Below are 13,875 nucleotides of genomic sequence, written 5' to 3' on the forward strand. Positions count from 1 at the left end.
AACTACTTGACTTGACTTGAGAACTCAGTTCTTGGAGAAAAAGTGAAAAATCTGGAAGGAATTGAAATATTTTATTTTTATTTATAATAAGGAAATGAATCAGCTGTACAATAGAACCATCATCTGGATTATCACTGGTTAAAGGATCATTGAAAAACGTGTTAGCCTCTTCACATTCACCTGTAAGACAGACTGACACTTGTTTAAGATTTCTAAACTATTCACTCCCCTCTACACAATTTGACATCACGGCTCACAGAAGCTGTTGATCCATCAGTGACTTTTTTCTATGAGTTTTGGTGCATGGTAGTAGGTCATTTACAAACTTCATCTTCCCGTCAGTAACAGCTGTTTAACACCGAGACAAAGTGGTGAACTTATTCTTAAGTAGAAGCTTTTGCTAAGTCTGTGTCTCAACAGTCAAGGCTGCATCGTCCAAGTGAAGGAGACAAAAGACAGACGCTGTGAGAAATGAGACGATGTTAAATGCTGTCCCCCAGAGGTTAAAGTCCGGAATCACAGTTCTGTTGATTTAACCCCCTTATTACCCAAACCTCCTAAAAATACTGACATATTTAAACACACCTGATATGAACTAAATACAATCTAACATGCATTTTGTGTTGTGTACCAGTTGAGTTTTTTATTTTTTATTTTAACAGATATTATTTTATGAAATACTGGAGTAAATGGAGACACTTATTAGGTCAAATAAACTCTGGTCAAGCTTCTTCTTCTTCCTGCAAATTTTCTAATCCACAAAATGTAAATTCTTCAGAACTAAACCCTTAAATAATATGAAGAATTGAAGAGTTGAAATTACTCAATTACTTAGGTCCCTGCCATATATATATATTTTAAACTATATAAAAGCCAATTTGATCTACTCTAATGTAATATTTTTACATTTGCATTTGTCTATGTCTCCAGGCTCCACCAGCTGTTGTTGTATGTATTTTATGTTGTATGGTTTACACTGAAACATGATAGTAATAAACAATAAACAAAAAGACATTCTGTCTGCAGCCACATTAGCTAATTACATGCAATAAAACATACGGAAAATGAACATGAAACCCAGCTGATACGGAAGGATTGTTTCTGCTGTTTCTGTTCCTCTGAAGAAACACTTAGTCTCTCATAGAAGGGAATATAAAAACATCTACGCTTCCTCATTGCTGCTGTGGTTTGTTGAGGGTGTAACAAAGGGCGGTGTCAGTGAGCTTGGGTGGCTCATTGACAGTGGAGTAGGTGTGAGCCTGCTCGTCGCCTGTCACTGTGGACCACATGTCACCAGAGCTGTTTGGAAGCTGGACGACGGAGTAGGGCGTGAGGCTAAAGATGGTGGTGGCATAGACCGTTTTTGGTGTAGTTCCTGAGTCTGACTTCTGGGGGAGCTCTTGTATCTCTGCATAACAGTGATCCTTCCAGAAAAGAAAAGAAGAACATTATACTGTATGTACAATCTGCACATACACTGAACGTGTGCCTCGTTTTGGTTTTACTTTACAAGTAATGACGTGAGCTCACACCTCATTCTTAGCTCCTTCATTTGCTGTGTTCTTTAAACCCTCGGCACCTGGAAGAGAGAGAGACAACAAAACTAAATAACTGGCACACCAGCACGAAAGCTTCCAAACAGGAAGTGTTGCGTGTAGGTGAGAATTTCATGCCATGCAACACTGGTGAAGAAATCTCTCACGTCTACAGATGAAGACAAGAAGCCCCGTCGCAGCCACACATGTGACAGCAGCAATGACTCCAATTAACCAAGAGATATCTGTAAGACAAAACCGCACCACACATAAAATGACCACTCCTGCTCACAAAACGTCCACCCCCCAGAAAATGGTATTTCAGCTAAGTAAATGTCTTCCTTTTCCTGTTCTTGGTAATGTCAGTTTAATAAGTACTTCCTCACCCTTTCTCTCAACAGACGCAGTGGTTGACTGGGAAGAGGAGGTAGAATATGGAGTAGAAGAAGGAGTCCTCGGGTGGATGGACGGTGTTGTTGAAGGTGGAGACTCTGGAAAGAGTCAAATATAAGCACATGATTAGGAACGCATATACTAGTGGTCAGCAAGTGGTGACCCGTGGGTCAAAATTGGCCCGCTGGAATTAATATCTGACGCCAACACATTTAAACCAACACATCTCTTAAATTTCATAAATTTGATGACGATGTGATGTTTTGGACCAGTATTCAATTGCTCACTTGTTCTTTACACTCCCTCACTTGTTCTTTGCGCTCCCTCACTTGTTCTTTGCACTCCCTCAGATAGCGTAAAGTACAAGTGTATTTTCAAACAATAAAATACAGTATTTTTGAATGATTAAATAGATATTTAATTTGCTTCTTAAATACTGACACAAATCTAATTCCTAGACCCTTCAAATGAAGAGTTCAAACAGATTTAGTGAATCTTAGGAAGCTAATGTTACTTATCCTTAAGTGTACTTCCTTATTTGCAGTCCCTTGTACATCCCATACGTACATTTACTGATCCATAAACATTCCTAACATACTGATGGACAGCGGTGCAACCGTGCTAACATAACATATGCATGCCTGTTTGTGGTTTAAAACCTGCTAGTTCTGTGACAACTGGAACTACTTTTCTCCGCTCTGAACCGGAGACTCGTTAAATGATTTAACAGCGTTGCATCCACTCTACTCCCGGGGTCTGTGTCATACAACTTAATGTTCAAAAATCCAAACTATACCTTTAAGATATCATGTCAACAAGAATGGGACGGATGGACAGAAGCCAAGGACAACCAAAAAATATTATTCCTCTGGCCACTAGTAAAAATAATAACTGGTCAGTTTCACCCACCGACAGTCAACACAAGTTTGTGGAAGAACTGGTCGCTCTTCCCCGGGCGGGTGCTCTCTGCTCCGCACCAGTAAATCCCAGTATCTTCTCTTGTTAAATGTTTCAATGTTATGGTGATTTTATTTTTTCGATCATCTTTGATGGAAAACCTCTCATTTTGTGACCTTTGGGTGTCCACTTGGCGTTCACATTTAGATTTTTGTTCTCCCTTACAGACAAATTTCTTAATGGGTACGGAGCCTTCGTACTGGCAGGAGTATGTTAGAGTCTGTCCAACAGCTGCTGATGTTGTGTTTGTTGGTATATCTGTAAACACAGTGGATAGAAGGACATTAAAAGGGAGTGTTTTGGTGGTTTAGACGCACTGATAGCCCGATGCTGCGCTCACACGACACGCAACATGAATTTGTCGCGCAACAAGTTAACAAACAAAGTCAACGCACAGTCCACACGGTGTGATAGACGTGATGGGCGCCATGCGTCAAAATTCAACTCGTGCTAAATAACTACCGCTATAGGCGTGTTTGTAGCATCAGACCATGTGACCCTGGATTTAAACATTTATCATGTACTGGAACACACTATGAAATGCCAAGCAGCTCACATCTTACTACAAAGGTATGTTATTGGAGGTCAGATTTAGTGACCTTAACAACAGATTGCTGGACCTTCAGAGCAACACAGAGCCACATGACGTCACCAGACTGCCGTCACAGGAAGAGACGTCTGAAACAAAAATCAAACCAAACAGTACTGAACTGTAGATCATGGGTTCATCTCCAACAACTACCAGGGAAATGTCTAAAATCGGAATATTTAACAGAGGAGTCTGGTGTATATAGCGACAGCATTGCTGATTGTGACCGGCATCACAAACCCTGCCGCTGTATTTCCGTCCAGTGACTGTGTCAGACGGAGTCTGTCCTCCGGTCATGAAGGAACTACTGAACAGATATTTTTAATTAACTGATTCTAGTGATTTGATTCAGTTACACTGAAAACAACTGCTTTACAAGTCACTAGTCACTTGTTTGGGTGTGTGTGTGTGTTTGTTGTGTGTAAAACAAAGTCACCACAGTTTCATGCAGACTGTGCAGTGATGACTCCGCCCATATATATATATATATATATATATATATATATATATATATATATATACACTGTAAGATACATAATCATTTCAATCCAGATGTGCAGGAACACCACATTTTGGTTTCAGGCATTTCCTGTGCCCTGATGCGCAACTCTGGACAGGAACTGCTATGAAGCGTATCTTCTTATGAAAATGCATTAACAGGATGAAATTCCAGCCAAAAACAAGCAAAAAAAATGCCCAGGGATGCAGTTTAAAAGAATGAGCATAAAACTAGAAACAATGACTTCCAGCATCATCCAAACTTAGAGATGCATTAAGTGTTTGCTTTGCTTAACGTGGCACCGTTTCAGAGATGCTCAGTTCAATCTAAACAAACTGATATTTTGAGATAAACTCTACTCACCTTGAACCTCCAGCTGTATTTCTTTGAGTGCAGTTCGGTGATATCGACCTGCACGTTGTGATCTTAGTCCACACCAGTAGACTCCAGCGTCCTGTGCAGAAACGTGTCTGATCTCTATGGTGAAGACGTGTGGGCTGACTGTGAGCGTAAACTTTCCATTTGACACTGTAGTAGACAGTGTCCATATCATTTCTGTACACTTGAAACCATCTTTTTTGCAAAGAAAAGTAACCCTGGAGGTTTTTATTCTGTCACACGTGAAGTTGGTTGTAGCTGTTGCCCAAACGGTTTGAAAAAGCTTTGTCTGGCAACCACGCTTTTCTGAAAAGAAAAAAAGAATAGGTAAGAGATGTGAAATTCATTCCTAATCCCGAGAATAAAAAAGTAAAGTAAAGAAAAATAATATAGCTAAGGGTATTTTTTTTTTTGGGAAATATGTTTATATAGTCTAATCATCACAATATTAGGCTTAGGAGCTAATGTAATCAATAAATGGCTGGTTATCAGGAACTACAGTGGGTTTATCTCATATTAGCATCACAGGTTTTAACATGTATTACACATACTAGCTAACTTAGAAAAAGGTTCATCAGGAGCAAGGTTGTTATAGACATTACTAACTTTACAAACTATTAGCTAAGCTAGCTAAGTTAGAGAAGGTTATCAGCAACAAGTTTGTTATTCACATTACTAACTTTACAAACTGTATTAGCTAAGCTAGCTAAGTTAGAGAAGGTTATCAGCAACAAGTTTGTTATTCACATTACTAACTTTACAAACTGTATTAGCTAACTTAGCTAAGATGTTCATCAGGAACACAGTTGTTAGCTACACATCATTAGCGGAACAAGGTTACGGGCTACACATTACTAACTTTACAAACTAATTAGCTAATTAGCTAATTAGTTAAGTTAGAGGTGATTATCAGGAACAAGCGTTATCTCATGTTAACAACACATTATTAGCTTTACAACCTGTATAAGCTAATGTAGCAACACCATATTATCAAAAAGGTAGAGAGATAGAGAATTATTTAGAGATGGTTATCGGGAACAAGGATTGTCATTTAAACGACACATTATCAGCTTTACAAGCTGTATTAGCTAATGTAGCAACAGCTGGTTATTTATATTTCATTATGTTCCTTATAATTTATTCACTTATGTGCATCACACAAGGTAATATTTCATAGCATTTCTATACATTAACTTGTAAATAGTGCTTTAAAGAGGATTTCTTACCATCTTCAAGTTCTATTTTAGGTGATGACTTGCCAATTTTACACCAATAATCCCCAAAGTCACGCTTTTCAAGTTTGTTGACAACCACCGTGAGAATTTTATTTAATTTATCCCGGTACAGGCAAAAGTTCTTGTCTTTTTCACATGTATCCCCTGGGTTGTTTGTTATGGGTTTTTGTTTGGGCATATGTACAATAATTTGTTCCTTTGGGTCAGAATTTGTGCAGTTGAATTCAAACCATCCTTTAAGGCATCCTTGTACTTCAGATGATGCCTCACAGCCTGTTGAACAAAAAACAAAAGCTTCATTATTTAAAGTCAGATACTGAAACCAAAACAGTACTGTGGTAGGAATAAAGATTTATTTTTTACCTGTGATCAATGAAAGGATGAGTAGAAGAAAGCTCTTCATCGTGTTGCTATTCCAGTTACTTTTGTCTCAGCAGCCACTCACTCACCCAAAGTGTTGAATTTCCTGCCGTGTGTCTTTTATTACTTAAGCATGTTTTGCACCAACTACTCTGCCTTTCCTTCCCCTTCTGTCATCGGTTGTGCCAGTGAAGAGGAAATGAGAAGTGAAGGACAGGAACGAAATGTGAGAAATGTATCTTAATAAAAGTGACATTGACACTCACTCATGAGGCGTGCACATTCACTCCCACATTCACACCTACGGTCAATTTAAGGCAGGGGTCGGCAAACAGCAAATGTAATTTAATTTCAGTATAAAAGGCACTGAATACTGCCTGATGCCTGATGTTGTCGTTTTTTGGGGAAAAAAAAGCAATAGCAATTATAATATTTTTTTTATTTCATCTACCGGGCCAGATATTAGTCAGTTATTTGTTTCCCACTAATTTAGAGGATGTGTCATCTCACATCCTGCATCTTATTATTAGGACGATTTTATTTCATTTTTAAATATAGTTTACCATCATCAGCGATGCCAACTTCAGCTTTTTAAAGCCAACAGGATGTGAGCCACATTTGCACCAAACACAAACACACATAGTGCACGACGATAAAAAAAAGAGGCTCACAATACTGCGAAAGTTGCTTTTTCAATTACAAAAACATTAAGTAAACACTATACAATTGCACTTAATGTTGCCCTATTGTTGTTGTGTTTTCTTACTGTTGTGGCATTTTTGTAATGTTGTGTTTTCTAAATATTGTAGCATTTCTTAATGTTTTAGTGTTTTGTTAATGTTGTTGTGTTTTCTTAAATGTTGTAGTGTTTGGCACTCCTTGGCCAACGTGGATCTGAATTTATTTAAATTTATAAAGATGAGGAAATGAAGTAGAGCTGAAGAACAGAGAGAGAGAGAGAAGCAGGCTGCAGTACCACTGATATACACAGAGGGCGACAGAGCGCAGGACTGCACATAAACCAGCTCTTTGTCTGTGTATATGTCCTTAAATTGACACCAAAATGGTGAAAATGTCACTTATCTGCTTGTTTGTTGAACAGGAAGTTTGAAATGTCGCATTTAGGCTAATATTCTGACGTCGGTCCTCATTGAAGAAGACAGTCCTGAATGTGTGGGTGATATTTCAATCACATTTTCCAGGTTAGTCCGACTCGATTTTAGTGGGACTACCATGACATAATTGTCTCGGTCCAGACTTTTACTGCTTACAACACACCAGTGTGTGTGTGTGTGTGTGAATGGTACAAACCAGAAGGAGACATCAGAGAAGTCCTCACGCTGACCCTCACTCACATCACCACGTCCCGTTGAAACCCCTCGATTTGAGGTTGTCCCCTCACGACTAATTGCGCTTGACAGTCCTCTGCGGGGTGTCTTGGCCCCGTGCACTGGGAGGGACACCCGCTTTATTTTGGGGGGTGGGGGGAGGTGAAGCTAATGGTTTTTGGCTTGTCCTGTAGGTTTTTCTGAGTCGGACAATGTAAACGTGTCACGTCCCCAAGACCAACACGGCAACAATGGCCGAGTGTGTGTTAATGGTTTATGAGTGTGTTTGTGAAAGTGGACAGAAAACAAGAGATAAGAGAGAAATCCTATACGGGTAGGGGGTCTGCACACACACACACACACACACGCACATGCACACACACACACACTCACACTCACACTCACACACACACGTAGAAAGACAAAGCTGAATGAGGACGAAGGACACAGTAAAAACGTCAAATGTCTCACTGGTGTTTCAAAGAACCACGGTTGTTTCCTTAACCTAAAGTTCTCTTTCAACACCTATGTTTCAGAGAACTGTGGTTAATACCTTAACCTAAACTTGTTCTCACGTTTTTTCACCTCAATAATGTTTCAGAGAACCAGGGTTGTTTCCGTAACCTAAGGTTTTCTTTCACCATTCATTTCACATCAATCATCTTTCAGAGAACTGGGGTTCGTCACTTAACCTAAAGTTTACTTTCAACATGTGTTTCAGAGAACCGGGTCTGCTTCCTTAACCTAAAGTTCTCTCACTTATCTTTCAGAGAACCGGGGTTACTTCCTTTTTGTATCTACATGAAATCACGTGACGGCCTCAGTCGCTCAGAGTCGAGTTCTAACTGATCATATTCTGATGTTGTTGTCCTCTCTCTGTCTGTCTCTCCCTCTCTCTGGCTGTCTCTCCCTCTCTCTGTCTGTCTCTCCCTCTCTCTGTCTGTCTCTCCCTCTCTCTGTCTGTCTCTCCCTCTCTCTCTCTGTCTGTCTCTCCCTCTCTCTGGCTGTCTCTCCCTCTCTCTGTCTGTCTGTCTGTCTCTCCCTCATGTGAGACATGTGGATTGTTATGAAAGACGTGAAGTGCACTTGTTGTGTGCTGGAGGCTGCTGGTGTTTCACTGTACAGTTTGATGGATGAGGGTTAATGTTGCTCCGGTGCTGTGTTTACATTAGGATTTAAAAGGCTGTCAGTAAAATAACTGCCGGCTGCAGGGCGACCTCTAGCTCACTGACCACACCCACAGCTCCAGATGTTTAATGTGTGTTAAATAAATAATCTTGGAATTCGATGCCGCGTTGAAGTTACTTTGAGGGATGAATGGTTTTGTTTTGTCACTTAGTGACCGAGTTAATCTTCACAGTTTCTCTTATCTGAGGTTTGAATGACTTTTGTGATACAGTTAGAACGAAGCAGATAATACAGTATAAACACACTCGTCACTAATGGTGGGAAATCTTATAATTCCTCCTTTTGTAAAAATCACAGTGCAGTTAAACTCCCTTTCCTGAAACCATTCCTGACTCCCTCTGTCTTTCCACTCGACCGGAGGGTTCGTTTACCCACTCCTGTGTGTAAACTATGAAGTGAAACTTTATCTCAAGTGTGAGGCTAGCTCCCACAGAGCTTAATGGAAAATATCCCATTAACTTCTCTTAAACGGTGAGATATAATCACACCGTAATGTTCAATGCATGCTGAAAAGAAAATGATGTACTCATATGTGAGACCTGCCTGGTGCCTCTGCTTCACAATTGTTGGTCTTATTTTCCAGGTCTTGTGAAGTCATTGTTCTGATTATCTTGAATAATATATAAAACATAAGATTTGTACATCATTGACAAACATTGTTCCTGTGAACATGCAAATCCTGATGTTAACAAGGATGTAGCACATTTTGAGATTTTTCATTAGTTTATTGTAATTAGTTTTTAGAGCGGGTTTGCTAGTTTTTGTTTTTGTAAAAGCTGAATTTTAGATTAGTTTTAATGTTAGTTTTAGTTTTTTGTAATAGGGAGTATGTGCCAGGTGCAAGATGCAAAAAGGCCATAATAAGTATTGTGTCATAAAAACTCAGCAAAATATGACTTTTTAAACCTCACTAATGTATGTTTTTCTGTAATGTAAGAAAAAATTGTTGTTGTTGTTGTCGTTGTTGTTGTCGTTGATATGGCTGGAAACCTTTGCAGAAAAAGAGGGGGAGGTGACGTTGATCTGATAGCAATCGGATCTTAATGTGGACACTGGAGACGCATGTTAATAGCAGGTGTAATTGCATGTGGTGAAGTTCTATCTGATCACAGAAAACACATTCTAATGCCAGGTGTAAGGGTCTGAAAAAGGTGTAGTCACCTTCCACTTCCACTCAACAGTGGCCGCCATGGTGGACGTATACAAGAGATGCTAGACATCGCTTCTCTGTCACCGTCGCGTTAAGCCCAACTCTACCACACCAGGGGATTGGTTCTGTCCTATTCCCTGTGTCCAGACTCGTATATTCCCTGTGATAAACCCTCCCTCTGTTTTTATGAGTAAGTGAAAGCTTCTCAGGCGACATCCCATCATCCCATCATGTGTTTTTTCAGGTGGTGAGAATTACAACACGTGAAGAGTGATGTCAAGAGTTTGGTTCTTGTCATGCAAATGAAGCCAACATCACACTGTCAGCAGTAACGCTGACGACACCGTTGCCAAAACACCATGTGGTGAGTTCAACAGCAAAGGAAGGAGAAGGAAGAAGAAGAGGAGGAGAGAAGCCAGATCCTGGACCAAAAAAAGACAAACATCAAGTTTAGAAAGCGATAAAAAAAAGAAACGAAGTTGAAATTGGATCCTGAAATAAAAAAAAACCCAAAAAACCCACATCCTCGTCCATCTATCCGTTCCCACAGAGGAGAAGGTGAAAGGCCTGGCTCATGACTCATGTGCCCTCATGTGTTATTTCTGATATCAGCCTGAATACGCGACACATGCAGACGCCACCACCAGGACCCAGAGCTGGAGAAGAGCAGAAATACCTCATGTTGTTCTAATCCTCTCTGGAATCACAAATAAAGTTCATTTTCTTCATGTTTGTGGAAGAAGAAATCATATCCAGAGAGTTGGACATGATCTGATGTGAATGTCTTTTTTTCGGCTGAAATGTGAAGAGAAACCAGAACTTTTCCCACATTACGTCATCACTGTTTGGACACTAGTGCCATCAAATGTTCCCTCCGACCACATGTGGTACCAACGTGGAGGAAACTGACGACAACAACGTACTTAAGAATTCAAAGGATTCAAACTTGGGGAAGACAAATGATCTCACTGGTTATTGGTCAATAATTCCACATTTGGAGGAGGAGCTTTGGACTGCATCGAGTCCGATACTGAACGACAAGAGAACTGCGTTGAGATGTTTCAGTGGGTGGGAGGGGAGAGGAGGAGGACGAGCCTGAGGAGATGAGAGGGAGGAAGAATCTGGAAGAATTAAGGAATGAGCACAAGATTAAAGAAGAATGTGAGTGAGGAGATGAGAGGATGAGAAGAACTGCGATGATGAACTTCTGAACTGGAGGGTAACATTGCACCTCTCATTATTGTGCCGGCTGGAAATGATTATTATTAGAAGAAGAAGAAGAAGAAGAAGAAGAAGAGGAGAACTGTGTTGAAGAACTGTACGTCTGCTCTTGAAGCCAAATATCTATAAATAAGTGCAAGGAAAGTCTGTCTGACTTCAAACTTGACAGAGAACTTTGTTTGGATAACAAATGAAGGAGATGTAGGTAGAAATGTGACAGATGTATTCCCTCTCTCACAGTCCAGTGCCCCCTATTGAACGGCTACTGCACTAGCCTGTTTTAAAGCAGAACTATGCAAGATTTTACCCTAATTTAACGACTTTGTTAAATGGAGATTGGTGGCTGTCTCCAGTGCCCCCTACTGTCTGTTAGAGGAAAACCTGTCATGGTGTCGCAGGAAACGGGACCCAAAAAATAGGAACTCAGACAGCCAGGTAAAAGTAACAAAAGAGGGATTTATTCCCTTTATTCCCACACCAGAGGTGCTAAACAAATAACATAAATAAAAATAATAAAGCTTACAAGAAGGAAACAAGTCTGAAACTAAAGCAAAAGAAACTAAAACCAATCGTGAGGCACTTGAAACTTAAAATAAAACTTCATCCAAAAATAACCACACGGAAGTCTAACAAAGTAGTGCTCTCTCTCTCTCCGTCTCTCTCTCTGTCTCTCTCTCTGTCTGTCGCTCTCTCTCTGTCTCTCTGTCTGTCTCTCTCTCTGTCTCTGACTGAGGTAACAGGTGAACTTAAATCGTAACAGATCAATTAACAAAATGAGGTGCAGCTGTGCAGGTGAATCAGAGGTGTGGGCTGCTGACCCTAACCTCAGAATCACACAGGTACCAACTGTAAGATCAAGGCAGCGACGTTCATCATGGTAGAGCTGCCGAAAAAGAAGCAGAGAAAACGTTTTCTTTTTTTTAAATGGCAATAATTGAAAAAGGCAAAAAAGTGACCAGACTGCTTTAAAAATGGGAATTGACGGCAGATTTCTATGTCCACACATTCCTGCATAAACAAAACAAACAAAAGTGAGTCACAAAAATGGAAAATAAATCAGATGAGTCACTTAAGCCTGGCACTGTGAATGTAGCCTTAAAACAGAACAGGTTGACAGGGATGTTCAGTGCATCTATAAAGGCATAACGCTGCATGTATCTTCATGTATCTGATATACATGATGACATACTCAAGGAACTCAAATCTGATTGAAAAATCTGAAGGGACACTTGAATTTCAGTGTCCACGCCGCGCTGGAGAAAATCCGATCAGACAGAAGTCACTTCAGCCTGATGATGTGAACGTGTTCTCGTAGCTCTGTGTACCAGACTCTGTGTTCTCTCCTCTTCCCATGAGAATGAGCTCTGGTTGGGGGCAGAAGCCACTCACTGCTTTTCCCCCAGAGGAACCATTGGCTAAGGTTGAGAGAGTGACCCGGCCGTCATTATGAAAGAAATGAAGAAGCATGCTGCAGTTTGGCAGGAACAGCTGAAATGAGAAATGTGACATGAACTCGTCACTGACTCGAGACGATGTCACAAACCCAGACGTCGCATTCCAAGATGGCTGCCAGCCACATCAGCTGCTACTTTCTGTCCTTTTTGTCTCACATGAAATCAATCGTTCTGTTTAGTTTGTGTGTGTGTGCAGAACACAGTGCAGAACACAGTGCAGAACACAGTGCAGAACACAGTGCAGAACAGAGTGCAGAACACAGTGCAGAACACAGTGCATAACACAGTGCAGAACAGAGTGCATAACACAGTGCAGAACAGAGTGCAGAACACAGTGCAGAGCGTCGTATTTCAACTGCATGCGTGTTGCGTTGCGTGTTGCATCGCGGTTCCGTTCCACTATTGTATATTCCGCTACGTGCGATCAATCCGTCACAACGTCACATGCCAAATCCTGTCGGTGATGACAGGATGGTAAAGGAAGGGTTTAATGTTGTATCGCAGAAGACACTTGAAATCCTACCTGAACGACCGAGATGTTCAGCTTGAATCAGAATTGCTTTAAGAATTGCTCGGTATGTGGTTTGAATCAGTTTTAGCCCGACTGCAAAAGAAATCAAGCGAGATACAAGGTCTGGAACCATGCCTGCTCCGGCTATATCCATATTCATGAAAAACACCAGGGGGCAGTATAAGGATCACATATATTCAGTCTGTCAGGTTGTACGACATATTGCTCGATCTCACCGCTCACTGCTGCTGTTCATGTGTCACTGAGTCATGTGACATCCTGAGCTCTACTGTGCTTAAATGAATGACTGGGATGTTATTTCGAGTTTTATCTCTAAGTGAGTCTCTGCTCATCCGTCTCCATAAAAGTATTTGATCTGCGCCGCTGTGTTGTGCATCAATCAGCTCCTGCAGAGCCGTTTATCGCTGTGCAAATAAACTCAATAATTGACATCTCACATTGTCCCTCCACATGTAGAGCTTGTGTTTCATAAGCCTGGGACGAGGCCATCTGTCTGGCAGTAATCTGTGTCTGCGACTCCACAGAGCAGCAGCAGCAGCAGCAGCAGCAGAAGAAGAAGGTGCAGCACGAGAGTTTGACCTCGTCCCCCGTGGTCTCCATCCATGTGTTTCGAGGACGCAGTGAAACGTCCAGCTTCCCTTTGCTGACTCAGTGTAAATGACCATACAAGGTTCTGAGAGTTCTCCTCAGAAATCAGTCAAGACAGAAGATTACAGCAGATTCTTCTACTGGTCCATTTCTTCCTCTCTTTCATCTGCATCTTGTCTTTTTCTTTTTTCTTTACCCCAGTCCACACTTTCTCTTTTCATTCTCTTAATCTTCCTTTCTTAATCTTTTCTCTGGCTCATTCTAGTTCCCTCTTTGCTTTCATTCTTTCTTTCTTTTCCTCTCTCACAAATAGAGAGGGTACTCTCTCTAATAGACCTCCCTCAGGTCTCCTGTCCCTCCACTCCTCCCCTTCTCCCCTCCCTCACTCATTCCTCCCTTTTCTCAGCCAGATAAGAAGGGGGCAGAAGTATTTCTCCTCGGCCACTTCTAAAACTGGAGCCACCAGAA

The 13,875-nt window shown here is 40.9% G+C and overlaps 1 protein-coding gene across 1 annotated transcript; it reads right to left on the minus strand.

The window, feature by feature from the left end:
• Positions 1 to 701: 701 nt before the first annotated feature.
• On the minus strand, positions 702 to 6,073 carry LOC131461171 (uncharacterized). The gene is made up of 7 exons (XM_058632218.1): positions 5,950 to 6,073; positions 5,578 to 5,859; positions 4,337 to 4,657; positions 1,922 to 2,026; positions 1,703 to 1,780; positions 1,533 to 1,579; positions 702 to 1,424 (listed from the first exon to the last, which is right to left on the minus strand). The coding sequence occupies exons 1-7, from the start codon at positions 5,987 to 5,989 to the stop codon at positions 1,173 to 1,175; spliced, it is 1,125 nt and encodes a 374-aa protein (XP_058488201.1). The 5' UTR covers positions 5,990 to 6,073; the 3' UTR covers positions 702 to 1,172.
• Between the last annotated feature and the right edge of the window lie 7,802 nt (positions 6,074 to 13,875).

The sequence above is a fragment of the Solea solea genome, chromosome 6 (genome assembly GCF_958295425.1).
Source record: "Solea solea chromosome 6, fSolSol10.1, whole genome shotgun sequence".
Lineage (NCBI taxonomy): Eukaryota > Metazoa > Chordata > Actinopteri > Pleuronectiformes > Soleidae > Solea > Solea solea.